General features: G+C 56.4%; 8 protein-coding genes across 8 annotated transcripts; 6 read left to right on the top strand and 2 right to left on the bottom strand.

Annotated features, from left to right (window-relative positions):
• Positions 1–1,406: 1,406 nt before the first annotated feature.
• CMQ_2594 (amino acid permease) lies at positions 1,407–6,803 on the top strand (the record flags this gene model as incomplete). Its single annotated transcript, XM_014316672.1, has 7 exons — positions 1,407–2,012; positions 4,677–4,939; positions 5,007–5,101; positions 5,167–5,176; positions 5,235–5,406; positions 5,461–5,693; positions 5,762–6,803. 7 exons carry the CDS (start codon positions 1,407–1,409, stop codon positions 6,801–6,803), a joined length of 2,421 nt encoding a protein of 806 aa, XP_014172147.1.
• Positions 6,804–7,455: 652 nt separating this feature from the next.
• CMQ_2675 (ubiquitin c-terminal hydrolase l3) lies at positions 7,456–8,289 on the top strand (the record flags this gene model as incomplete). Its single annotated transcript, XM_014316753.1, has 1 exon — positions 7,456–8,289. The coding sequence occupies one exon, from the start codon at positions 7,456–7,458 to the stop codon at positions 8,287–8,289; it is 834 nt and encodes a 277-aa protein (XP_014172228.1).
• A 1,051-nt stretch (positions 8,290–9,340) lies between these two features.
• CMQ_2989 (uncharacterized protein) lies at positions 9,341–11,265 on the bottom strand (the record flags this gene model as incomplete). The annotated part of the gene is made up of 4 exons (XM_014317067.1): positions 9,341–9,719; positions 9,784–9,857; positions 9,916–10,863; positions 10,924–11,265. The coding sequence occupies 4 exons, from the start codon at positions 11,263–11,265 to the stop codon at positions 9,341–9,343; spliced, it is 1,743 nt and encodes a 580-aa protein (XP_014172542.1).
• A 2,246-nt stretch (positions 11,266–13,511) lies between these two features.
• CMQ_2587 (uncharacterized protein) lies at positions 13,512–13,793 on the top strand (the record flags this gene model as incomplete). Its single annotated transcript, XM_014316665.1, has 2 exons — positions 13,512–13,607; positions 13,671–13,793. The coding sequence occupies 2 exons, from the start codon at positions 13,512–13,514 to the stop codon at positions 13,791–13,793; spliced, it is 219 nt and encodes a 72-aa protein (XP_014172140.1).
• Positions 13,794–14,333: 540 nt separating this feature from the next.
• On the top strand, positions 14,334–15,266 carry CMQ_2731 (uncharacterized protein; the record flags this gene model as incomplete). The annotated part of the gene is made up of 1 exon (XM_014316809.1): positions 14,334–15,266. One exon carries the CDS (start codon positions 14,334–14,336, stop codon positions 15,264–15,266), a length of 933 nt encoding a protein of 310 aa, XP_014172284.1.
• A 427-nt stretch (positions 15,267–15,693) lies between these two features.
• CMQ_2804 (uncharacterized protein) lies at positions 15,694–17,246 on the top strand (the record flags this gene model as incomplete). Its single annotated transcript, XM_014316882.1, has 3 exons — positions 15,694–15,948; positions 16,038–16,250; positions 17,082–17,246. The coding sequence occupies 3 exons, from the start codon at positions 15,694–15,696 to the stop codon at positions 17,244–17,246; spliced, it is 633 nt and encodes a 210-aa protein (XP_014172357.1).
• A 78-nt stretch (positions 17,247–17,324) lies between these two features.
• CMQ_2730 (peroxisomal biogenesis factor 6) lies at positions 17,325–22,157 on the bottom strand (the record flags this gene model as incomplete). The annotated part of the gene is made up of 8 exons (XM_014316808.1): positions 17,325–17,358; positions 17,458–18,078; positions 18,244–18,341; positions 18,470–18,637; positions 18,679–18,889; positions 18,975–20,620; positions 20,677–21,906; positions 22,038–22,157. The coding sequence occupies 8 exons, from the start codon at positions 22,155–22,157 to the stop codon at positions 17,325–17,327; spliced, it is 4,128 nt and encodes a 1,375-aa protein (XP_014172283.1).
• A 963-nt stretch (positions 22,158–23,120) lies between these two features.
• CMQ_2925 (ab-hydrolase associated) lies at positions 23,121–25,317 on the top strand (the record flags this gene model as incomplete). Its single annotated transcript, XM_014317003.1, has 2 exons — positions 23,121–23,836; positions 23,904–25,317. 2 exons carry the CDS (start codon positions 23,121–23,123, stop codon positions 25,315–25,317), a joined length of 2,130 nt encoding a protein of 709 aa, XP_014172478.1.
• Positions 25,318–25,687: the final 370 nt, after the last annotated feature.

The raw sequence follows: 25,687 nt of genomic DNA, 5'->3' as shown, positions 1-25,687 counted from the left end.
TAGATACCCCCGGGAGCTATCCATGGTAGAGGATCAAGATGCCAGGTTCTCCACCTGGACCGCGAGCATCGGAGTTTTTGCTCCTGGGCGAGCGTCCATGGATCATCGGCTCCGGTATGCCCCAGATGTCCAGAGTGCCGTTACCAGTCTTCTGGAGTCACTAAATTATCGTGTTCAAACTTGTGGGTCACAATAAGCAATGCTAACTGTACGGAGTAAACTTTGGACATATAAAATTAACGTCGTGCAGGCGCAAAACTTCTAACCACTCTTAGCAAGTCCTCGGAAATTTATGCATCAAGTGTCCTGGATGAATCTTTGGAAAACGCTTTCAAGAATATTGGGACGGAAATCGGCTATCTCAATAAGATATCGAACACAATTCGCAGAGCTGGGAAGGAAAGTCAGGATATGAAAGCAAGAGCATTTCATATCAAGGATGATGACGGGAACGATGTAGATTCACTTGTGCTCTTTTATTTCCTGCGCCACATTCGCGATCGGTTTCCCAACATAAGTGACATCATTGGACAAAGACTCGCCGAGGCAATGATCATACGGCGGAAACGAGTTCTATACAGGTGGCATCGACAAGAGACTATGGCTACCCTGTCACAAAGAGCAAGGCCCAATACAGGCAGCGAGTTTTCATTTCCCCAGACAGCAGCTACAAGAAATGTACAGCAAGATACCCGTAAACTGCCAACAACGAGTGCACCCTCTAATATATACAGCGCAACGACTGTAAACCCTGAAAAGTTTAACACGGCCAAATCAAACGCATCTGTCATATCAAGACAGACGATCGCCCTAGGCAAACATGAGACTCTGAAGTTCCCATCACACCCTGACTTTCGTGCGAAGCGAAAGTACGACGATGCAAAGCTGGACAAGACTTCAGAGGCAGGGCCACAGAGTAGTGGAGGGGTAGCTTGCCCTTATTGTCTTTGCTCTCTACCAATGGAAGAAGTGTTCGACGAGAAAAAGTGGCAGTGAGTGATTTACCTGCATACAAATGTACATTTAACTAAGTACAATATACTCTAACTAATCTTTCAAGAAATCACGTCAAAATTGACTTATACCCATACGTTTGCCTGTTCGAAAACTGTGACCATTCAGATGAGCTATATCGCCATAGCATCGAATGGCTTGACCATATGCGTCAACACTGTCGAAGTTGGCGATGCTCTGCTCATCGCAATTCATTTTCGACTCGTGCAGAGTATGTCTGTCACATGCACGAAGTCCACAAAACTAAACTTGGCGACACCCAGCTCCAGGTTTTGGCGAATCTGAACTCACGTTGTCCGACGAAATTGTTTTCGTCCTGCCCATTATGTGGCGATAAGGCCGAGAATGATCTAGAGGCCCACATAGTTGGACACTTAAGGTCTCTGGCTCTCATGTCCCTTCCAAGCTACCAAGGCGAGGTGCCAGGCGATGGAAGCTCAACCGGTAGTAGTAACGTCCCACAGCCACAAAGGAGGAGTATAATCACAGACTTGATCGAGGACGAGGATAAATCTCGATTCGGATCACCTGACTATCAGGAGGACTGGACATCCCGGAAGAATCTGGATGACTTCAATTTTATGGGAGATGCTCACCAAGAGCTTAGTCCAACTTTTGAAGATTCAAAAGTGGCTAGCTGGGACCTTAACGATTTTGCATCTTCGAAATTCTTCCCCAGTATTGATAATGATCCTATTTTTCAATCGATGCTGGAAGGGAAGAAGGAAGAGGAGGCGCGGTTGAAAGACAAAGTCAAGGCGTTGTTACTGCAGGTGAAGGATCAAAAGACAACACTCGGACTTGACAACCCGGAGACGCTTGCCAGCATGAGCAACCTAGCGGATGCATATAAAAGCCTAGGCCAATTCGACAAAGGAAACGAGCTGGAAGCAGAGATTGTTCAAATTTGCAGAGCTCAATTCTTTACTTCATCTCAGCAACAGCCCCCCGCCGATCCCGGTCCGAGTAATATGGTGTCCACAGAGGACCCCCCATTGGTAGGTGATCAGATTTCACCTAGGATGTGCAAGAAATTCAAGTGCTAATGTCATTTTGTTAGAGCTCCACTATGTTTCCCATGTACAGGTGGTTAGGGTCATACGGTGGACAGGTTTGTGTATGTGTAAGTTTGTTTTCCCAGACACGTTACATCCCATTTCATTATCAGTGTCTAGATTTCATATCTAACACTTGTCTCTGAAAAGCACATATGTCAGGATATGATTGGCCCGGCATCGGCCACATGCCCTTCTTGCTGCCATACTAAATGTTCAGACTGCCATTTCACTAAATAAAGAGGTACTGTTGCGGTTTCACTCAATTGAGGGGACCAATATTTATAACAAAAGCCCCTGTACGGTAACCGACTAGTAGCTAAGACCAAGGCATGTCTCCTTACGAAAGGAGAGAGAGGCATATATTGTTATGAATGGTTGTTCCTGTGCCACGGCAAGGCGGTGATAAATTTGTAAAACGAGTAGAGCGGACGGCACTTGGGAAGAGTTCGAGGCAACTTCCGACCGTCTCTACAAAATAAAAACGCTGATGCCGTATACGCATGGCTCTGTCGCACTATCTACATAGCATGTCGCGCCACTTCTCCTCCGCTTCCGGTAGGAGGAAAATCGCCAGTATGGGTAGTGTCAAAGCCCAAGTAGTATGTGTGACGATCTTTGTACTCTCCGCCTGAGCTTCTGGAGATCCACTTGTACGATGAATTTCACCTGCGGCTTTAGCAAACTTGTGTCTAAACAACCATCGGCCGGGTAGACTAGACTACAGAAGGAACTACCCGTAGAATTGCCTCAGGGTCAAGTAGTTGTAAATCGTACAATAATACTTGCATTTTATTCGCTATTACCCAACATAAATTACAATGAACTAGCCAGCCAATTCGAGCCTTATCGTACAGGTGCCGCATTAAACAACGTCTTAGGTAACAGTGGGGTCCGTCGTCCGGAATTCCACAGTTTTACCGCGGAGGCAAGATTGCGCCACGTCGATTGCGCCTGTGAGGCGAAACTTGACTACTGTATCACAGCAAGTCGATCACAGGCCTAGGCCTGCTATGACAATCGTGGGCTCGGTGGGACCCTGTCGGACTGCTTAGCAAGGGCCCCCACGCACTAAATCTGCGTAATCCTATTTCGTAAGTCCGGCTCTCGCACAATCAATCTCCAGCTTTAGATGCCGCTAGAGAAGCCAGACCACCCCAGACGAAAGACCCCAGACGACATAACGGAAGATGTACGAGACAGCTTTATGCGAGATCATTGCTTCTAGAATAGGAGAGTCGGCTGATTCTGTGATAATCACGTCACCATTAACCTCTTTCGTACTGGGCCTGTGGCAAGATCAGACAGACGAATCTTGGCTCGGACGTGGAGGCCCAACAGCGCGGTCATGCACGTCTCGTTAGCGGTCGCAGCGCGGCTCAGCCAGTGAAGAAGCCATAGCCAGCAAGGAATGTCCAGCCGGCGATAAGCGTGCTCGGGCTGGGCGACAGAACGAGTCATTGAGATGCGGATGACCATGATCTCGGCGAAGCAGTCAGCTACGAGGAACGCTGCCAAGGCAGTCCCGGGGACAGATATTGGCTCATGAGGTCGTTGGAAGTACTCCTCAATAGGCCGACACGGCTTGCTGCGGGAACATTTCGGCAAAAAAAGACCGCAAGATTCCAGCGACGGTCTGCGTGCCATTGTGTGGTGACAAAGAGCGGCTCAAGGGCATAAGCCAATGCAGGGCTGTCTGGCAGCAGGCTAATGTCAGTGGGCATGCAAAGCCCAGAGGCCTGGCCAGGCCGTCTGCTGTTATACGTCTTGCCATGCTGTCGGGACGACTCATTAGCACCCTGTCTGACAAGAGCGCGACAAGACGATTGACAGGACGATCAGCAGTCAAACGATCGGCGATGTAGTGGTTGCCAGCAGCCAACAGCCAGCGCCTCTCTCGTCTGCGACGATTGACAGCTGCAGCGAAAAGTACAGCATCATGCACGATACACGATCCTCGGCCTGGCCGATCAGCCCGATCAGCCTCACCAGCCTGGAGCTGGGCTAGAGCAGCCAACAGCAGCTACGGTGCTGTCGTGCAGCGCAGCCAGTCTGGCCAGGCTGGTCGTCTGGCTGAAGTCAAGCCGATGGCCAAGCGATGGGCAGCGTAGCCAAGTCGCGTGCCGGACCGAGACCACCAGGTAGGAAAAGGCAGCGTACGTACACCATCTTTTAGTGGATGCGCGCTTTACGTCGTACGGAGCACAGGCCCAAATGGAGTGGGGCGTGGCAGGATTGGCTGTTTTTTCTCACCGAGTGCAACATCCCCTGGCTTACGTCCTCTCGGCGTTGCCGGGGTAGCTTATCTCTGTCCAATCTTCGTCCACTGTTGCCACCTCGACACCATCCTGTTTTCGCCCACTGCCAGTAGCGCAGTCTAGCGGCCTTCGCTGCATAGCACTACTTTTCTTATCTTCGTTCAAGCTTCCACATCTGTCCATCTTTATACCCAATGCAGCATGGCGGCGGGGATCGAGGCAATAAGCCGTATCCAGTGGTTGTCAAAGGCGAGGGATGCGCGGGTGCTGCTGTACTGTTATAATGCACATGGTCCCCCTACCGTGGACGCGTTCATTGTTCCTGTGCCTCTCTCATCCGCCTTTTCAGCTTCTTCGATCTCAACGTCGAGAGTTTGCCCTGTCCGCACCTCTCTTCCGACCCTTTCACACGCAACGCGGCGCCATCGCGACGACGCTGCCTGCACCACCTGCCACGATGAGCGGAGAAGGAAGCTTCACGGAGAAGGGCGAGAAGAATGCCTCCTACGGCGCTTCTCCCCCGCTCGAAGCCGGCACTGTCGATGTCCACACGGAGGAGCCGGGCAAGCTGCACCGCAACCTCAAGGGACGACACATGCAGATGATCGCCATGTATGTACAATGGGAATGCACGGAACACACGGAATGCATAAAACGGCTCACGCTGACTCCATCCTAGTGGCGGTGCGATCGGCGCAGGTCTCTTCGTCTCAACAGCCAGTGCCTTTGCAACCGGAGGACCCGGCTCGGTGCTCGTCGGTTTTATTATCATTGGTGAGTGCGGCCACACAGCCCCAATTCTACTGTGGCAGACAAATGCTAACCAGACGGGTTTGCAGGTGGCATGATGTATGAATTCACCCTCCCGCAGCCGATGGATACGATCTTCTAACAGACAATTGTGTAGATGGCTGATGATGCAAGCCCTGGCTGAGCTGTCGGTGCTGTACCCCGTCAACGGCGCGTTCACAATGTACATTTGCCGCTTTATCGACCCCTCTTGGGGATTTGCCTGTGGGTGGCAATACGGCATCAGCTGGCTCACCGTTCTCCCCTTTGAGATCTCGGCCGCTTGCAATGTAAGAATGGCAATGGCCCTAATACTGGCTAGGCCCCAGCTAATGCTAAAGTAGATTATCCACTACTGGAAAGATGTGGAGAACGTGAATGACTGCGCCTGGATCATTCCATTGCTCGTCGCCCTTACCGTCATCCAGTTTTTCGGAGTCAAAGGCTACGGCGAGGTCGAGTTCGTTCTCAGTGCCATGAAGGTGGCCGCCTGCACTGGCTTCATCCTCCTCGGAATCATCATCGACTGCGGTGGTGTGCCGACCGACAACAGAGGCTACCTCGGTGCCAAGTACTGGTACGTTTCCTACAGAATTTGGGAATCTTTTTCGCCTCCATCACGTGCTAATTTACAATCGTATTTAGGCATCATCCTGGCGCTTTCATCCACGGTTTCCAGGGGTTCTGCAGCGTCTTCGTCACCGCTTCGTTCTCCTTCAGCGGCACCGAGCTGACCGGTCTTGCGGCTGCCGAGGCCGAGGACCCGAAGAAGGAAATTCCCAAGGCCACCAAGCAGGTCGTCTGGCGTATCTGCATCTTCTACATTGTCAACCTCTTCCTCATCGGCCTCATCGTTCCTGCCGACTCCCCGCTGCTGAGCGCTGCCGGTGCCGAGAGCCGTCACTCGCCCTTTGTCGTTGCCATCCAGCTGGCCGGCATCAAGGCCCTTCCGTCCATCTTCAACGCTGTCATCCTGATTTCCGTGCTCAGCGTTGCCAACTCCTGCACCTTTGGCTCTACCCGCACCTTCCAGGCCCTGGCTCAGCATGGCATGGGCCCCAAGACCTTTGCCTACGTTGACAAGAAGGGCCGTCCCCTTGTCGTCACCGTGCTGCAGCTCCTCTTCGGCTGCCTGGCCTTTATCAACCTGGACACGTCGGGCGGTGGCAACATCTTCACATGGCTGCTGTCGCTGTCCGGTCTCTCGTCCTTCTTCATCTTTGGCAGCATCGCCGTTGCCCACATCCGCTTCCGCCGCGCATGGAAGCTGCAGGGCCACAGCATCGAGGACCTCCCCTTCAGGGCTGCGGCCGGTGTTTGGGGCTCGTACGTCTGCGCTGTTATGAACTTTATCTGTCTGGCGGCCCAGTTCTACGTCGCCCTCTACCCTGTGGGCGGGCCCAACCTCAACGCGACGACCTTCTTCCAGGACTACCTTGCAGGCCCCTTCCTTCTGTTCCTGTACGTCATCTGGAAGACGTATTCATGGTTCAAGATCCCGGAGCAGCGCCCGCTGTACGTCAAGATCCGGGACATTGACGTCTACGAGGGGATGCGTGAGGACCAGCTTGCGATCATCAACGCGCCAGAAGAGGAACGGAGGCAACGGAGACTGGAGGCCGCCGCCGAGAACAAGCCCAGCGGCGTAAAGGGCTGGGCAAAGCGCATCGTGTCTGCGGTGATCTAATCTGTGCTCTGGTCTTTGTAACCAATTCGTCCGTTATACCAATTTGGCTCAAGAGTGGATCGGGAGTAGCGAAATTACACCTTGATTTTCTAAAGCATTTTCCTCGTTGCCTAGTTACAGGTGGGTGTAAGAGAAGTAGAGGAAGTACATTTTTGTTCTGCACACTTATATACCATGTTGTTTATTCATTGAACTTTTTCTTTGCAATCAAGGAGGGCGTAATAGTAATCCGATGCATAAGGTTGGGACGAGTTCCGTCGATTGCCAGTCCCACTGCCCAGCGGCAGAGTTGATTCCACATGATATCCGTCGTAGTCAAACGGATTTTGTGACTAGTTACGGAGCACTCCGTACAATTTCAGTCTTTCCTCTAGCGCCATGATTGCGTGTGTTGCAATCAACATCCTGTCAGTTCTGTATGTAAAGGTTTTACGAATGTCCTGCAGTAGCTCCACGCTCTCTTGCGCCACCCCTCAAATTGATTTTCCTCTTCTTTCCTTCTTTTTTCGTTTACTCCATCGCGTTACGTAGTGCGGCAGGTGACACGCCACCAACAGCGCACATCCAACGTCACGTGATCAAAACATATGCCAGACATCTCCGCTCTGCACGTCATGCCATCTGCCCAGTGCCACTGCAACGAGCAGCCCACATGACGCGTGCCATGCCTGTCACCGGGGTCTGCGTTGACTCATCGGGCCAGAAGACGGTTGTCCCGCTGGAGAACAACCCGGACGTGTTCACGGCGCTGCTGCACGATCTCGGTGGCCCTACAACGAAGAGCCTGCGCTTCCACGACGTCTACAGCGTTGACGATGCCGCTCTGCTGGCGTTGGTGCCGCGGCCAGTGCTAGCACTCGTGCTGATCAGTCCGCCGGGACCGTTCCACGTCGTTCGCGCGGCTGATGGACGCCCGCCATCCGTCTCCGAGGCCGCGCTGACATACGGCAAGACGGGCAGCAGCAGCAGCGACGAGCCCGTCCTCTGGTTCCGCCAGACCATTGGCCATGCCTGCGGCCTCATGGCGCTCATTCACGCCGCTGCCAACAGCCCCACAGCTTGCGACCGGCTGCAGTCCGGCTCGCTCCTCGACCGGCTGCTGCGCCAGGCCGCACCCCTGGCTCCGGCCGCCCGCGCCGCTCTTCTCTACGACAGCGCCGAGCTCGAGGAAACGCACATGCGTGCCGCCGTGCGCGGCGACTCGGCTGCGCCCCTCGCTACCGATCCCTGCGAGCTGCACTTTGTCGCGTTTGTGCGCGGCCGCGACGATCACCTCTGGGAGCTCGAAGGCTCGTCCGACGGGCCCATCGACCGGGGCCCGCTGCCGGAAGACGCCACAGGAAACGGTGACGGCACCAGAAACGACATGCTCACCAAGGAGGCCCTCGCACTCGGCGTCGGCCGCTTTCTCGCCGCTGCTGAAGGTGATGTCGCGTTTAGTATCATTGCGCTTACGTCAGCACCTGAGGATGCCCGGGGTGGATAATGAGGAAGGGCCACGTTTGCTTTGCACGTGCCTGTGTCGGACTTTTTATTGTGTCTCTGTCGTATTCAGGAAAAGTTCATAAACAGTATTCTTGGCATATCTTCGGAGTAGCAATCGTCCTGATTCTTGTCTTCTTCGCGTGAATGCCTCGTTGATTAGTCAGCAGAGATCGTACTTACTACGAACTACATTTGCCCAACCTAGCCAAGCCTAATACAGTAGTACACAAGCTACTCCGTATGTAAAAGCTGCTTCTCTTATCCGGCAGATTTGTCCCACTTTACACGGGTACCATTACAAGGATCACCCTGGCACCAGTCTCGATGGTATGGCCTACTTTACTACGTCGTACTAAGGAACGTCTTGACAGCTGCGGTTAAGCCCATAGTCAAACTTCATAGCTTGAATTGTTTGGCCTGCATCCAGGGACATTGCCTTCCTTGACCAGCACCTTCGGCACGTTAGTGTTAGGATGTGCCAAAGTCGAAGTAGGGCCTGTAGGCCCTGCTCTCTAAATTATAATCCTTCTGGTATCAAGTTTCAGTTCAAGGTATTCAAGAAGAAGGTCGTCGATACGGTCTTGCTGTAGATTATATAACGGAACAGGAGATAAGTAGTAAAATACGCAGCGTAATGAAACCGAGATGGGTTTTATTATACGATCCCGCACGGGAATTCGTCAGACTCATTTCTGATTGTCTTTGGAGGCGTAGCACAAAAGTCAAGTACAGGTAGCTATGTCACCTTCAATATGCTTACCCCCCTCCAAAGAGCCTTTACCCCTTCATTGCGCCGCCAAGTCAGACAGGCTGGTGTGGATACATGCTCCTTTTTGGGCACTGCCATGTGGATGATCCGATCAGCCTCAGTATTTCTGGTCAGGACGCTGTGTAGCAAGGACCCATTGTGCCAGGAAATCTCGCCCGCTTCGTTCATCATATGAATCTGATGTCTCCCATCGTCCCCTTCACCTTGCCCTTGCCCCTACCTTGTTGTTGGTGAGGCCCTCGGTGACAGTGATGTCGCCGAATACAAGAAGCCCACTGTAGGACTATTCGAAGTGGTTGAACGGATATATCAGCCGATCGACATAGGGGACCTTCAGCTCGGACTCTGGGTACAGGTCCGGCCACCTCTGCAGTAGTCGGCAAAAAGTTTCTCTAATCCCATTCTCCTCCAGAGAGCCTTGTCCGTGGAGGGCATAGACGTCGATGCCGAGAGCTATCGCGACAGGAAAGCCGACAGCACGCCTCTTGAAGGCTGCTGGGTCCGACAGGTGATAATCTCCTCTGCCTTGCTCGCAGCGGAGACACATTGCCAGCCCGATGTATCCTCCGGGAAGCGGTGCCTCCAGAGGGAGTGCAGCCAGCCCATCCTTGAAGCAGTTCTTGAAGTATTCCCGCGTCGATCCCGTCAGCTTGTCGCTGGCCCTATTCTTCACCTGAACCAGTAGCGCCCCATCTTCTTCTCTCCGCCATCGTCACCGCCACCCACCTGAATGGGTATGAGCAGGTCAATTCCCGGGCAATTCTCTGGCAGAATGAGGGCTTGCCCGCGACAATAGGCCTCTCTGATGAATGTCTCACTGGGTCTGGCCGAAAGCCGGACAAAATTATTGAAAAATACCCTGCCACCCTTCAGAGCACCTCGCCGGAGTGCCTTGTCGAGTCCGCCCCAGCTGTCGTTGCCGAAAAGCGTCTTCCAGAAGAGCGACAGCGGAATGGGACCTGGAAGGTTCTCAGCCGGTCGCAAGCTGTCGTCCATGGCGAAGAGAAGCATCAGAATCGAAACTTGCTCCCCCACGTCCCCGGGGTTCACGCTGCCGCCGGCAATGCTTGCATACCATGTGCGTATCGCCATGTGTAGAGCTCGCAGGTTCTGCAGGATCCTGGACGCCGCGTACGCCGGCAGCGGCTCTCTAGGCTGCGTGCTGACTAGGCCGTCTCGGTCCTCTGCAATAGTCACTACATACCGCAAGAATCCAGATACAAGACGCTCAGCAAGCGAAGCCTGTCCAACGTAGAAGTTCACCCTTGTCGAGAGTAGGGCCAAGTCTCGGGCATCGGAGTCCTCCGAAACACTCAGCTTTCCTGTCGTCTTGTCGAAACCAAGCTTCTCCATTGCGATCCAGATGATGTCCCCGAGCGTATACCCGGCCTCGAGAAACGCGCCCCATAACGGCCGTCCTATGCGGAAGAGCTCCGACACGGCGGTCTCACTGCCGTCGGGCTCTGGCATCCGTGCCTGTGCAAAGACGGACCAGGTATCGATCCTCCAGATCGGCTCAAGCAGGATGACATTGAGCATCTTTTGGCTGTGATCCCTTATTCTCGGCGAGACGAAATTTGTAATCCTAGAAGTCGTGTCTATCATCACAATGAAGAACTTGGCCAAACTTGCCGGTGGCTGAAATGAAAGCCTTTTTGCCGCTGAGCGGAGAGCCATGAAAGAGCTGGCTTCCACATCTTTAGTGGACTGGAGAAGAGTTCGGGCTTCGTCAAAGCACAGTATGACGGGCATGTCAATGCTTGGAGAACCGACCGGGTGGTCATTGTCTCCGTTCTTTTCCAGCAGCTGATGGTAGCGCATCAGTATAGCCCTCAAGCTGTTGCTAGCATTAACACCTCCACCCACTCTGCCCTCCAAAAGAGCGGTCGTCTCGCTGCCGAACCCAGAGTACTTTTGTTCCATTGTCAGAGTGAAGAGGCCGCCGGCAGTGATTCCATTCTCACGAGCGAGCTGGACCATTTCCAGATAAAAACGCAAGAAATGATCCCACTCTTGCTCCAAGTCCTCCCGCCGACCTTGCAGCGGGACCTCGATGGTAGACTTTGCTGGATATCCATGCCCATTGTCCGTCCGTACGTTTACGTACAATGTGTACGCCCCGTGCGTTTTGGCGATCTGTTTGATGGAAAAACTTTTCCCGATCCCCGATGGGCCGACAATGGCAGTATAGGGGGCATTATACTTCATCGGGGCCTTTTGGTAGGTGTTGTACCGTTCTAAAATATCCGCAAAAAAGCTAGCGCTGGGCAAGGCCTACCGAATGTTCGGCCTTTCTTTCTTGGATGGCAAAAGCACTCTGAGCTCGTGCGAATACAAACGATCCCGGTATAACGTCTGGTCGGTTGGGGATCAACATTTTTAGTGCTGCATGAAGGCTCTGCTTTTGTTGCATGCTAGGAAGCGAAGCTGGCTGGTCTGAATAGTGCAATCGCAAGAGCTCAACCAAGATATGAATTTGTTGGTCTTGGCTTAGTCCACCCATCTCACTATGAATGCTCGGTACCCAGCTTTTGGTGAGTGTTTTGGCCAAGTCGAGGAGATTTTGGCTGACGTCGACTTCTTCGTTCCACAAAAAATAAACATGCCTAATGAAAGATATTGGGAGTGTCGCCTGTGTACAAAACTCATCGAGAGAGGAAATGCTTCGCCACCAGCACAGATTGTCTGAGAATGGCTTTGCGATTACTTGTACCATGCCGTGAGCAGCAGCCTGTCCAGTTACTTCATTCATCGTTGCGCAGATATACGTCGTACAATAGTGATTGCTGCCACTTGTTTCCCCATCCAAATGGCGAACATAGAGAAAAAGAATATGCAGTAAGATACGAGCCAGCTAAAGGGCAATACAAAGGCATGAAATTGCGTGAGAAATGTGTAAAAGGGATGGTTACATAGGAAAACTAAAAAATCAAACGACTAGAAGTCTAAATTAATAAAATGAGGGGAAGTAGCATTTTGTGCGTGTTCTTTTGTTGTTGGTTACACATGCAAACTTCTGTGCACTGACAGTATTAAGTGTCTGCCTATAAAAAAGAGGATTTAAACTCCATCGCAGCCATCTTTTGTCCGCCGCTGCCATCAATCCAGATAATCTCACAACAGCCGATCTATCGCCACTATCTGCCTCAACCACCGGGTTTGCTGACAACAAACTTAGGAACCCAGTACTGGTCGCCTAGCGGTTGGTACACTTGACTTGTTCAATGGGTTCTCGGAGGAGCCAATCCGCGCTGTTATCACCATGAGAAGCGACATACCACAGCTCTAGAGCCAGAGCTCGACTACGTTACTAAAATGGACGTGCGAGCTGAGCTGCTCGGGGGAATCTTCGCCGGTATTGTGTGGAGAACACGACAAAGAAATCCACTGCCACAATTGCGGTCACTAGATTGTGTGAGTATTCAGCAGCTTCATTATTGAAACGTTGTTGGGGCTTGGCACATAGCCTGTCTATACAAATGATGATAATGCATACTTACACCTCCCTTGTAGTGGTTCTTGACACAGAGGGGGCAAATGAAGCGATCGTCCTGACGTGAAGCTACTGGTCTCTAGCATGGGCCACGATTTGACCACATACGCACACGCAATATAACACGGAAATGCCGAGCTCAGGGTGGCAATCGCATATCAATAGTACTTGCATTGCGTCGTGCTGTCTTGCGCCTTTTCGTCTATAGGTATATTTTACACATCAAAATACTTATGTCGGATCGCAGACGGAAGAAATGCAGGGTCTTGTATGATTTGGTCCAATCTTCATGCTTTGGTCCAACCACAAGAACTATGTTTTCTGTTTTCTTGTGTTTATTACCAAAGACGCCTCTCAAAGGTATTGTACGCAGACGTACAAATAGTAGCAGCGATTAGTCCACTAAGAAGCCGCTGTGAGACAGGACCGGGGTTTTCGGACACCTAATTTTCTCAGCCTCGCTCGAAGAAGACTGCAGCCGTCGACCGGTCAATGATATGCCAACAGGACGCTTGATTCTAGGTTAACAACAGGAGACTAGGAAGCGAGATATACGATGCTCTTAGCAGGAGGAACAAGTTCGCTAGCCCAGTCTTAGAAATGATTATAGTACTGCACTAATTAGAGGGCTTGTTTGGCGAATTAATCAACTCGATTGCCACGAATGCTTTCTTGGGATATTGGCCGGCTCCATCGCGGAGAAAAAGTGTAAAGAGGCAAAGCCTTCCGACGTCCTCACTTTACTTTGTCTGCAATGGCCGGCCTTGGCAGATGAACTACGGCCATCGGGCCACCTATTCGCTCCGCAAGCTGAAAAATGCCAAGCCATTAGTACAACCTAATGTAGGAGTCCTCCAACTCGTAAATATATAAACGTGCCCCCCTTTTTTTAGATTGAAACTCAACTCCACCGCTCTCTCATCTCCGTTCGCGCAAATCACGGTCAATTGAAAAGTCCACCATGACGCCAATCGATACAGAACCAACCCGTGCACGCTCGATGGAGGTCCAGAAGGCCGAAGTGGTCGCACTGCAAGTGCCTATCTCCAAGCAGCCGGTACGGGTAGCCGTTCGAGAATAGTCTTCGTGTGAGGTTCTAGATGTACTAACGGTCGACCAGACGGCCGAGCCGCGACCTACAGCCAAGATCGAAAATAATGACGTCTACCTGCGCGGCGGCCGCATGGATGTTGGCTGCAGCTTCTGTCATAATACCTGCACGTTTAGGAAAGGGTGCTGCTGAGGGTGAGGCGTGGAGAGGGACAGTACGATAGTAAGAGTGATGCTCCTTTCCAAAATATGCAACGTGAAGGAAGCGAGGCCAGAAGGCTGGCTGAAGTTATACCCTCTTTCCGGTTCTTCTATCGCTTGCATTTCCGTTGAAAAGACTAGATTCAGGACTTTCAAGCACGACTATCCATTCTTTCATCCTCAGCTTAGAATACTTCCGACTTATCCTATATATGAATGTTGTCTCAAAGCAAAGACTACTTTTTCTCCCATCAACCTTCCGAGGGACGGTGGGCATTCCCACGATGGAAATCGCACTGTTGGATATCATTAATCAGCCTCTGATGTGCCGATGAGACCTGAAACCATCACTAATAGCCAAGTGGCGAGGTGTTAACAGCCACAAAAAGATTTCAACGATCATTTTGAATTTCGTTCGGTCGTCTGAATGCCAAATGTTCTCTTTCTTGCCTTTTTGCCCCTTTTATACAACCTTTTTACCTGGAAGACACATGTTTGATATCACATCGCCTCTACTACCAGTATACGAAAGATGGAAGAGGCACTACGCCGTACAGTCGAAGCAGACCGGAGGTTTCTGGAAGAAGACCTGATGCACGGAAGCCGGTCCGCGGCAGTGTTTCAAGAGCTGAACAGGCCGCTGGCCCCTTGTGTCGCCCAGTCGACGCTGATCTGGGCCGGGCTCGAGCTGCTGCCGCCGGAGCTGTTTCTTGGCCTGTGCCGGCTGCTGGACGTGCAGTCAGCCATAGCGGTCAGCCAGGTCAGCCGCCGCACGCGTCAGCTGCTAGCAGCCATTCCCGAGTTCCAGCTGGTTGGTCAGCACGCGTCGGAGACCCTGTCGCTGGTCCTGCGCGTCGGACTCAGAGGACGCATCCGGCCGATAGACATGTGGTCAGCGATGCGGACGCGCGACTGCGTCTTTTGCGGCCAGTTCGGCGGCTTTCTGCTCGTGCTGACGGTCCAGCGCTGCTGCTACGGCTGCATCCGCCACCGGGGCGGATACAGGCTGATGTGCGAGATTCTGTTCGCGCCCGAGACCGGCGCCTGTCTCGGCCGCTGCATGCCACCGCCGCACGAAGACAGCGAGATGCGCATCGGCTGGTCGCATGCCATCAAGGGCTTTGGCTGCCAGATCTACGCGACCAGTCCGCAGACCATTGCCGACATCGCCGAGACGCCGGCCATGTCGCCTTTTGACTTTCGCGAATACCCCTCAGCCTACCTCTGCCAGCCTGACACGTCGACGGCCCTGCCGTTCTACGATCCGGTCGCGAAGACGCTCGAGCGTGGTGCTGCCTGTCCGGGCTGCAGCTACGACCTGGTCGCGTTGGCGCACGATTCCTTTATGCTCCAAGATCTGATAGATCCAGACGATTCCTACCAATTGTATATCTGGAACGATCTGCAGCAGCACGTCAGTAGCTGCGCGGCCGCGCTCTCGAGACTGCGCAGGCTTCTGGATTGATCACGATAGACAACTAGGCCGAATGCAGTAATACGGAAGGTAGATGAGCTGACATAGCTCGTCCTGGAGCCACTCTCGGAGCTTTGCCTGCATATAGCATCACGTGGCCATGCCATAAGAGAGCTATATACTGTTCTTAACCAGTTTAGACGCTGATCGACAGGTCAGCGCGTTGGACCTGAAACGATGCACGGAGTCTAATAAACGCTAGTGGGTCCTGATAGGTCCGTAAGCCCCCTAATGAGACCCTCTTTTTTGGACAGTTCCTTGGGCTTCGACTGCTTCCCCTCCATTCCACCCGACAACGGATAACAACAAACAAAGAGGCCAGAGAGGCGGAACCCAATGCTGCCACCGCCAAAGCAACACAACACCACCACACCGAAACGCCAGAACCAGATACAGCTGGCCATCGATAGATACGACCATGGCGGCGCCCACGACTTATTCGCTCGACCCGGCCCTGTACATCTACACGTCTCTCACGGCCGGGTCCTCACACATTGTCACGGCCACGTCGCGACTCGAGACGATCCTACGGGCTAACCGGGTGCCCTTCAAGGCCATCGACCTTGCTACCGACCAGAAGGCCCGCATGCTATGGGGCCGTCGTGCCGGCAAGGATGCGGGTGGTCGCGCGCGAAAGCTGCCAGGCCTCGTGCAATCGGGCCTTGTTGTAGGGGTGGGTTCTGGACTTTGGGCGTTGGGTTTTGGGATTCTTACAGCGTTCTCTGCATCTGTCTGTTGCTGACCGATACCTGATGGCCACAGGACATTACCGAGGTTGAGGACTGGAACGAGTATGGCGAGCTCAAGGAGCACGTGACGCTGTTCTGGGATGAGTTCACGCAGCCGCCCATCAGCCAAAAACCGGCGACGCCGGCCGCGAAGCCGGGCAGGAAGCCGGTCGTTAAGCCGGCCGCAGCACCCTCATCAGCCCCAGCAGCGCCACCTGGCGTCGCAGGCGCGGCTACAGACGAAGCCGTCACGACCGACGCCGCCACGGCAGCAGCAAAGGCAAAGGTGGCGGCAGCGGCTGCCGCGGCTGCAAAGGCAACGGCCGCGAAGACAGCTGCAGCCCGGACAGCTGCCGCGAGGGCGGCAGTGGCAAAGACGGCAGCAACAGCCGAGGCCTCAGCAGAAGCAGAGGCATCCGCGTCCACGACGACAACCAGCTTTCCCATCCGCAGCATCACCGACGAGGCCACGACCAAGGTGGAAGAGACAAAGGTAGCAGCAGAGGAGGAAGACAAGAAAGAGGAAAGCGAGGAGGAGAGTGAAGAGGAGAGCGAGGCGGACAAGAAGACTGGAAAAGAAGCTGCGGCGAAAGCGAACGAGGAAGAGGAAGAAGAGGAAGAGGAGAGTGGAGAAAGCGAGGATGATGACGACAAGAAGTCTGCGCCTGCCACAGAGACGGCCGTGAAGACACAAAAGCCCAAGGACGCTGAATCTGAGGAGGAAAGCGAGGAAGACGAGGGCGAAGAGGAGGGCGACGAGGAAGAGGCGACGACGGCAGCAGACAAGGCAGGCCCGACAGAAGAGAAGCCGACGGCGACAACGGCCAAGAAGGGCGCAGAGGAGGAGGGTGTGGAAGAGAGCGAGAAGGAGGGCGCGGAAAACGAGGTGGAAAAAAAAAAGGCAAAAATTTCGCAGGTGCAGGAGAAGGAGAAGGCGGAGAGGAAGGAGAGCAAAAAGGAGGACATGAAGGTGGTGGAGAAGAAAAAGCTGCCTTCCAAGGAGAGTACAAGAGAGAGTACCAGGGACAAGGTCAAGGAGAAGGACAAGGAGAAGGAAACGGTGAAGAAGAAGCCGAAGGCCCGCTCCGGAACAGCCACTCCGGCCACAGCTGCTTCTGCAGCTAGAGCCAAGGAGGCCAAGGAGAAGCTCAAGGAAAAGGAACGGGAACGGGAGAAGGCCAAGGCCAAGGTGGCGGCAGCCAAGGCCAAGGCGGCGGCCAAGGCAAAGCCGACCAAGAAGTAATAATGTGCGAGTAATGTGAGAGAGTAATGTGAGATGTGTAGTTTTGAATTCAGCGTTGTCATAGCCAGAGTTCGATACCTAATTGACTAGGTTTTGCCAGTTGACGTTTGTTCTGCCTCTTTCTTCTCTGTCTTCTCCTTTCCTCCTTTCTCTTCCCTCATCCCTCATCCCTCTCCTCTTTCCTCTTCCCCCTCTCTTCCCTCATCCATACAACTCCTCGTCGTCGCTCGCGTGCTGTTCCTGGAACGAGGCCACGGCTTTGCCCTTGCCCTTGGCTGTCCGGCCATTCGTCCAGCCATTGTCGATTCCACTGCCGGCTCCATCAGTCATTCCCTCTGTGCCATCATCCGCCTCGTCCTCCTCGTCTCCCTCCATCGCTACCGCCTTGCCCTTGCCCTTGCCCCGGGCGGATCGTGGCCTGCGCCCCTGTGGTGTCTGCGATGTCTGTGGTGCTGGCTGCAGAGGCACTGCCGCGTCGCCAGGCTCCTTCTTCCGTGTTCCCTCAAAGGTGGCTCGGACACGCTCGTAATGAGCCAGCTCGCCGGCGCTGATGCTCGGCACCAGCTCCTGGTTGGCCTCGGCAAAGTCCTGTTCCGTCACCACCACGGCCACGTCCTCGGCCGTGGCGTAGTGGTCAAAGTAGTATGCCGTCGACATGGGCATCGCGCGCTTTTGGCTCAGCGCCGCAATCTTGGCGTCGACCTGCGTGGCCGAGCGCGTGACCGCCTTGAGCATCGCATCGCTGCAGAGCGCATAAAAGTCGGCGCCCGTGTAGGTAAAGGGCAGCGTCTGGGCCACGGCACGAAGCGAGACCGTTGGGTCGAGGGTGAATCTGTTTGATGGTTAGCAGTTGAAGACTCCAGACTGATCACATAATAATCACCACACAAAAACACAAAACAACACTTTCACACCACCACATCATACAACCATCACACAACACACAACACACAACACACAACCACTCCCCCCTTCCGCTCCACACAATCCCACTCACTTTCTCGTCAGCGCCTCCAGAATCCGCAGCTGCTTCTCGTGCGTGTCCGACACCCCCAGATACAGCATCGTGTCGAAGCGTCCCGGCCGCAACAAAGCCTGGTCCAACAGATCCGGGCGGTTCGTGGCGCCAATCACAAAGACACCGCTTCCGGGCGCCTCGTCGTCGTCGTTGCCATCCTTGTCGCCGTTGTCGCCGTCACCACCACCGCTCCCTCCTCCCCGACCATCCCGTCCAGCTCCGCCAGCAGCTGCGACACGATCCGGTCCATCACGCCACCACTGTCGCCCTGGTTGCCGCGCTTGGGTGCCACCGAGTCGAGCTCGTCAAAGAAGACCACACACGGCCGCGCGTCGCGTGCCCGCTGAAACACCCGCCGCACATTCGCCTCCGACTCGCCAATGTACATGTTCAGCAAGCTCCGGACCCTTGAACGCTGAAAAAGTTGAGGCTGTACTCGGTCGCGATCGCCTTGGCCAGCAGCGTCTTGCCTGTGCCCGGTGGTCCGTAGAACAGGATGCCCGACCGCTTCTTCATCCCGCGTGCAAACAGCTCTGGCCGCTCCAGCGGCAGCTGGATCGTCTCCGTCACCACGTCCTTGACATTGTCCAGCCCACCGACGTCGTCCCACGCCACGTTGGGGAGTCTTGGGCGCTCCGATCGCATCCGCAAAGTTCTTTGCGTGCTGCCTCCACTGCTGCCTCCCAATCCGCCTTTGTGAGGCCTCGCACAGCCGCACCGCCTGCCACGAGGACGTCCCGAAAGAGAGGGCTGTAGCAGACGTCGTCTCCCCTTCGGCCATCCCCTCGGCCGTCCCCACGACCCCCTCCAGACGTGCTCGACGACAGACCAGCGCTCGCTCCACCACATCCACCAGGTCGCCGGCCACCAACGCTGCCGTCTTCAGCGCCACGCTGCTGAGGTCCACTTCTGGGTCCAGCATGATCGCCCGCTCCTGCACGATGCCCCGCAGGATCGCCTCGCGCTCCGTCTCGTCCGGTGCCCGCATCTCCATTTCGTGCGTAAACAGGCTGCGGACTCCATCTGGGATCTTGTCCGGTTCTGTCGTCGTCGCCACCACTACTCGTGCCGACTCCAGAACCTCCCGCATGGACGACACCATCCGATCCGCCGTCAGCGCTTCCATGTGTCGGATCACCAGTGCGCAGCAGTCCGGTCCGCAGCTCATCGCCAGGCCTGCCCGCGCCTTCAGCACGCCTTCCGTCTTCGCGTCGCTGCCGCCGGCCCCTGCTCCCGCCTCGTGCAGCATGTCGTAACCGTCCACCGTGTATGCGTGCAAGCCCATGTCTGCACATGCCTCCCGCACCGCCGTCGCCTTGCCGATCTGCCGCTGCGTCGACACCAGCAGGATAGCCACCGCCGGCATCTGAAGTCGCTGTGCCCGTCGGCTCGTCGCCGCCGCCATCAACTCCCCCAGTTGCCGTCGCAACGGCGACACACGTCCGCGTATCGGCTCCACTACCGCTGCTGCCCCATTCGCTCCGCCCATAGATGCCCGTAGCCCCAGGTAGTACGGCCAGTTGTTGTCTCTTGTTCCTGGCACCCGGCTTGCCGTCGTACCCGACTGTTCCAGGTGAGCTGTCGCAATATCTACGCACGCCACCGTCGAGCCCCAGATGTTTCCCTCGTCCGCTGTCGTCGTCGTCGTCTGTCCCGACTGTGGCTGCACGTGACTAACTTTGAACCACGCCACCTCGTCGGCCTTGAGACGCGACTTGCCGCCGGCTCCTGCACCCGTCAGGGAGAGAATGTCACCGACCGCGGCCGCCTCCGTCGACGCGAGCATGTCATTCATCGTGCGGCCCAGCTGTGCGTCGATCGGGATGGCAATGTAGTCTCCCGTCTTGACCACCCGTAGCTTCTTCTCAAAGTGCCCCTTGAGCCCGGCCACCACTGCTGCCTGCACCGACTTTTGGATCGGCACCGGCGTCCGCACCTGCTGAATCACCACTTTTTGCGAAAAAGGCGGCTGAGCTGCTGCGGCCTGCTTGGCCGTTGTCGTCGCCCGGCCGTGCCGCAGCGGCTGTGCCCCCTTGAGTGGTGACAGCCGCACGTACGGCGTGCTGTGCATGTTGGCCAGCAGAATCGGCGACGCATATGCGATCGGGCTCGATGACCGCTGGATCTGCGATTCGAAGAACGACAGCCGCCGTCCACCTTCGTGCTTCGAGCTGGGGATCCGCGACACTGGTCGCGGCGCATAGCCCTCTGGCAGCCCAAACACCCGCACCGGCCGCCAGTCTGGCTCGTCCTCGTCCTCATCGTCGTAGTTGCCGCCGTCATTGCCCGCCCGCGGCCCTCCAAAGCTGCCCAGCGCGAATCGTCCGAACCCCTTGAGCGGCGGCTCCCCCGCCTCCTCCAGTCGCCCCCCAAATCGCCCGAGAAGCAGCCGATGCGCGTCAGGTTGTTGACGTCCACATATACGCGTGCCTCCTCGTCATCCTCGCTCGCAGGCGTTGGGTGCAACGGCTCGGTGGGGATGGCCGCCATCAGCCCCTGTGCCTTAAAGAGCCGACCCCGGGGCCGGTCCGGGCGTGCCGTCGTCGCCGTGAAGCTTGAGAATACTGATCCCGGTGTGGAGATCCCATTCGTCCGCCGGCTACGGCCAATTGTCGTGGGCGATCCCGGCTGCAGCGTGGACACGCCACTGGCCATGGTCGGTGGCAGCGTCGGTGCCTGCAGCGAGATCATGTCCTCCATTAAGTCGTCCGAGAGCTCGTCCTCATCGTGCTCGCCCGGTGACATGTCCAGTTCCGACTCACTGAGCGAGTCCGCCTCGGTGTCGTCGGCCGGCGCGTCGGTTTCTGTCTCTGTGCGCGTCCGCTCCTCAGCGGCCGAGAAGAACTGGTCGTTGGCCGTCTCATCGCCGTCGTCCTCGGTGATGACGCCGTTCAACTTCCGGCTCGTGGTCGGGCCCAGGTCACCCCGATTGCGGCCGTTCTTGGACGGCAGCCGGCGACGGGAGGGGACAAGCTTGGTGCGCGGCGACAGCACGCCCTGGGCCACGGGCTCGCAGAACGTCACCTTGCCCGGGTTTGGCGGCACGTGCGTGATGGGGTGTGGCGGCAGCGGCAGTGGGAAGAGGTCGCCACCATGCACGACCTGCAGGCTGCTGAGAGCGACGCGCACGGCCGCGGTCAGACGGTCCTCTGCCGACGGCGCGGCTCCGCTGCCATTCTTGGCCCTGGCAGCGTGGATGCCAGGTGCGGCCGGGTGCTCGCGAAAGAAGGTGCCCTCGCCGTCCTCCAGCCGCTTCGCCAGGTCACCCTCGAGGTTGACAAAGACCGTGTCGAGCGGCACGGCTGCCACGTCGAGCACCAGGATCTCGATGCCTCGCCGGCTGTGAGCCGTCAGCTTGGACGGAGCCACCTGCTGCAGGCTGGCCGCAAAGCTCTGCAGCGCCAGCGACGCCGGTGAGAACTGCACGGTCGAGTGGGCCAGCGCCGACGACTTGGCCACTGGCACCACGGTCCAGTCCGTCGTCTCGGCCGATGCTTGAGGTGCCCAAGGCGCAATGGCCACGTGATATACCTGGGGAGACGTCGGAGACGAGCTCGAACTATTGGCTGCTGCTGCGGCAGCGGTGGCGGTTGACGTCAGCGCCCGCGAGAGCGACGAGTACCCGCCACCACCCCGGTTTGCCTGCTTTTTTTTTTGGCTGCTGCTGTTTCGACTGCTGCTGTGGCTCCTGCTGCTGCTGCTCGAGTCGATGCAGGTGACGGAAAAAGATCGGCAAAGAGGTCCTCGGATAGAATGCCGACATCGCCTCGGACGTGGTCATCCAGCACCAGACGCGCTGCGATGGCCGGCTTGTCCTGGCGACGGCGGCGGCGGCCACGACCACGACCACGGCTCTTCACCACATCCGGTGGCGCTGCAGCCGATGCAGCCATGATGAATGGAGTGATGGGATGTTGTTGGGTCGAAGGCGCTCTGGAGACTATTCGGCCGTGTTGTGCCACGCGCTCATGTTGCTCGTCAGTAGCGAAGCGTTGCTCGGCACGCGGCCAATGGGATAGACTCGATCTTCGATTGCGTTCTGTCGCTCTCGTGCTGGTGGTCTCGACCTTTGTCTTTTTCCCCTTCTTTTCGTCGTGTCCTTTTCGGTCAGCTTCTCCAAAGCTCGCCAACGCGGCAGGTGTTGGCTTAGCTCTGGACGGCAAGTGCGTTTGGCCTCGGCACGAATGGCGCGCCTACGCTGCGGCTCTCGTGCCTGTTCCCCTGACTCGTCACGTGCGCAAGGCGCGTCGGGCAGCTAGCGCGTCCAGACATGCCCCACAGCTCTATTGCTCCACCGCTCCACCGATGGAATCACATGCTTTGCGGCAAGAGACTGCCGAAGGCTCCTGCTTCTGCAGATATGTATTACGCGTAGACAGCTGGCAGCCAGTATCCCGCGCTGCATGCTTCCTTCCCAATCGAAAGCCAGATCGTGCGGTCTCAATGGCGTGGTGCGAAAAAGCTTGTCTGCTCGCAGGAGCAGGTTGGCTAAGCACACCGCCATACTTGGGCCATCGGTGGCCTGTCGACTCCCCGTTTGGGCCAAAAATGGCGCTCTCTTGGTCGGCTCTCACGGTCCAAGTCGAGGAGCTGCAATTTCCGCCCCTGCTGCATTGGTCGATCTGAAGATGCACTTGGGCCTCTTTTGTTACCGCCTTTTCGACAATCGTTTATTGCTCTCTCTCGTCCGCTTCCAGACACCTTTTCTCCGCTCATCTATTCGGAATTGCCGCTCCTTTTTGTCTCCAGCCTGTTTATCTTTTATCTCTTTTTCGCCACTATCAATTTGCATTGCCCTGCTTCCATCCTTGCCTTGCCCTTGTCTGCCCTCTTTTCCCTTTCAAATAAATGCAGCAATGCTGGGCGGCGATGCTGAAGAAGCCGACATTAGCCGGTCCCAGTACAAGTACAGCAGCATCAGCAGCAGCAACAGAAACAGCAACAGCAAGTGCAACGGCACCTATCGGCCGACGGCTGTAGATGCACGTACCATGAACGACAGGGGGAATGTCGCCCTGCCGGGCAAGACCAGGCCCCCAGGTCCCAGCAAGGCACAGGGCCCCATAGCAAAGATGGTCAGCCCTCTCAGACGCAGCCAGGGCCCATTGCACACACATCCGCTCTTTCCGGAGCTTCCGCAGTACGGACGGCCGTCGTTGGTCCGCAAGCTGCAGAGCCTGGCCATCCGGTTCTCGGCCTTCTTTCTCAGCCTCACCTTCCTCGGCCTGGTCGTGACCGGCGCCATGGTGACGACGGCTAGGGAGACGCTACACCTCGTGGTGGCCTACATGACCCTGCGCAACCCCCAATGCCGGTCGGCCGTTCTATGCGGAGGAGAAACACCGACGGCAGATGCGACGCGACCTGGCCAGCAGCTGGAAGCGGCAGCAGCTGTCAGAGCGGCGCGCACGGCGAAACGGCCGGCAACAAGCGGGCGAAAAGGCCGACAAGGAGAACCCCTTTTGGTGCCGGGGTGGGCGACAGCACATACACCCCGACAGAGGGTGGGACCAGACCGGTTGGTGTGCGACGTGGGCTACTATGCGCGACGAGTCGGCCTGGACGTGGAGTCGTTTGTGGTCCAGACCGAGGACGGCTTCCTGATCGACCTCTGGCATGTGTACGACCCGGCCGAACAGACGGCACGGCCGGCGTCAGCTCGGGGGCCATTGGGGCCGCGGCTGCTTTTTTGACGAAACGGATGAGGCAGAGCGCGAGGCTCGGCAGCAGCAAATGTTTGCCGAACGGCTGGAGGCAGGCCAGCGAAAGGCCAAGTTTCCAGTCCTGCTGGTTCACGGGCTGCTGCAGAGCGCCGGGGCGTACGCGGTTAACGACGACGACTCGCTGGCGTTCTACCTCTGCAAGAGCGGCTACGACGTCTGGCTGGGCAACAACCGATGCGGCTTCCACCCGCGCCACGTCTGTCTGAAGCCGAACGACCCGCGCATGTGGTGCTGGAATATCCGGCAAATGGGCGTGCTGGATCTGCCGGCCCTGACGTCGCGTGTGCTGCGTGAGACCCGGTTTGCGCAGCTGGGCCTCGTGTGCCACTCGCAGGGAACAACCGAGACGCTCGTGGCGCTGGCTCGGGAACAACGGCCGGAGCTGGGCCGCTGTTTGACCGTGTTCTGTGCCCTGGCCCCAGCAGCCTATGCTGGTCCGTTGATCGGCAAGCTGCACTTCCGGTTCATGCGGGCCATTGCCCCCATCGTCTTCCGGCTCGTCTTTGGCATCCACGCCTTCATCCCGCTGATGATGCACATGCACCCAGTCTTGCCACCGCGCCTCTACAGCTGGCTCGGCTACCGCGTCTTCTCCTTCCTCTTCCACTGGACCGATGCCCGCTGGGACCGCGGCCTGCGCGATCGCATGTTCCAGTTCGCACCCGTGTACGTCAGCGCCGAAAGCATGTACTGGTGGCTCGGCAGCGAGGGCTTTGCCCACCACAAGTGCATCCTGGCCACCAAGGAGGAGGGCCGTGCCGAGGAGCGCGAGATGGAGCAGGTCGAACTGTCCGAGGCCGAGCAACAGCAGCAGCAGCAGCAGCAGCAGCAGCAGCAGCAGCGCCACGGAAACCACCGCTATGCGCCCGGTGCCCGCGCCTGGTTCGACGAGCAAGTCCCGCCGTTTGCGCTTTGGGTCTGCGGCAAGGACAACCTCGTCGACGGCCGCCGCCTGCTGCGCCGTTTGTTGCCCGGACCGGCCTTTGCGGCGCTATACGGCAGCAGCAGTGGCAACGGCAGCAGCCTGGTGACTAGCAGTGGCAGTGGACGCAGCGTGCGCGAGCCCCATGTGCGCGTGGTCCACGCCAAGCTGCTGCCGGAATACGAGCACCTCGACGTGCTCTGGGCCATGGACGCGGTCGACCAGGTCTTCTGCGAGATTCGCGAGGTGCTCTGGAAGACCTGTTCGGCCCGCCCCAGCTGTCTGGTGCCCAAGGGCTGCGAGAATGTGGCCGTCTGGATGGACGGAGCCAAGGCAGAACACACGGCTGCCACCGATGATGACGACGACGAAGAGACGAGCTCGAGCAGCGCGGCTTCGTGCGCGTAGATTCGCACGACAAGCCACACACACAACTACCACGATATGATGCACACTACACGACCCGGCAATGGACGTTGGATATACTCCTCTGCTTTGCATGCGTTAGATAATACCTTGATTTTTTTCACAAAAATAAAAGCAGCCTTTTTTTCACGTTGTAATCACGTGCTCCTAGTATGACTATACCTCGCCCCATGACCGGTCGTTGATGCAATCCATAGACAGACGAACCAAGCAAGCAATGCGTCTGTAATCCCCACTGCGTGTGGATATAGGCTATAGGGCTGCCACACTCGGTAGTGTGGTCAGGTCCTGATAACGACTGTAATTCCCGGCTGCGGAGCTGGCCGACAGACAGCCGCTCCTTCCGTCTACA

Source organism: Grosmannia clavigera (assembly GCF_000143105.1).
Source record: "Grosmannia clavigera kw1407 unplaced genomic scaffold GCSC_144, whole genome shotgun sequence".
Classification (NCBI taxonomy): Eukaryota; Fungi; Ascomycota; class Sordariomycetes; order Ophiostomatales; family Ophiostomataceae; genus Leptographium; species Leptographium clavigerum.
This window is presented reverse-complemented; position numbering and strand designations above follow the sequence as displayed.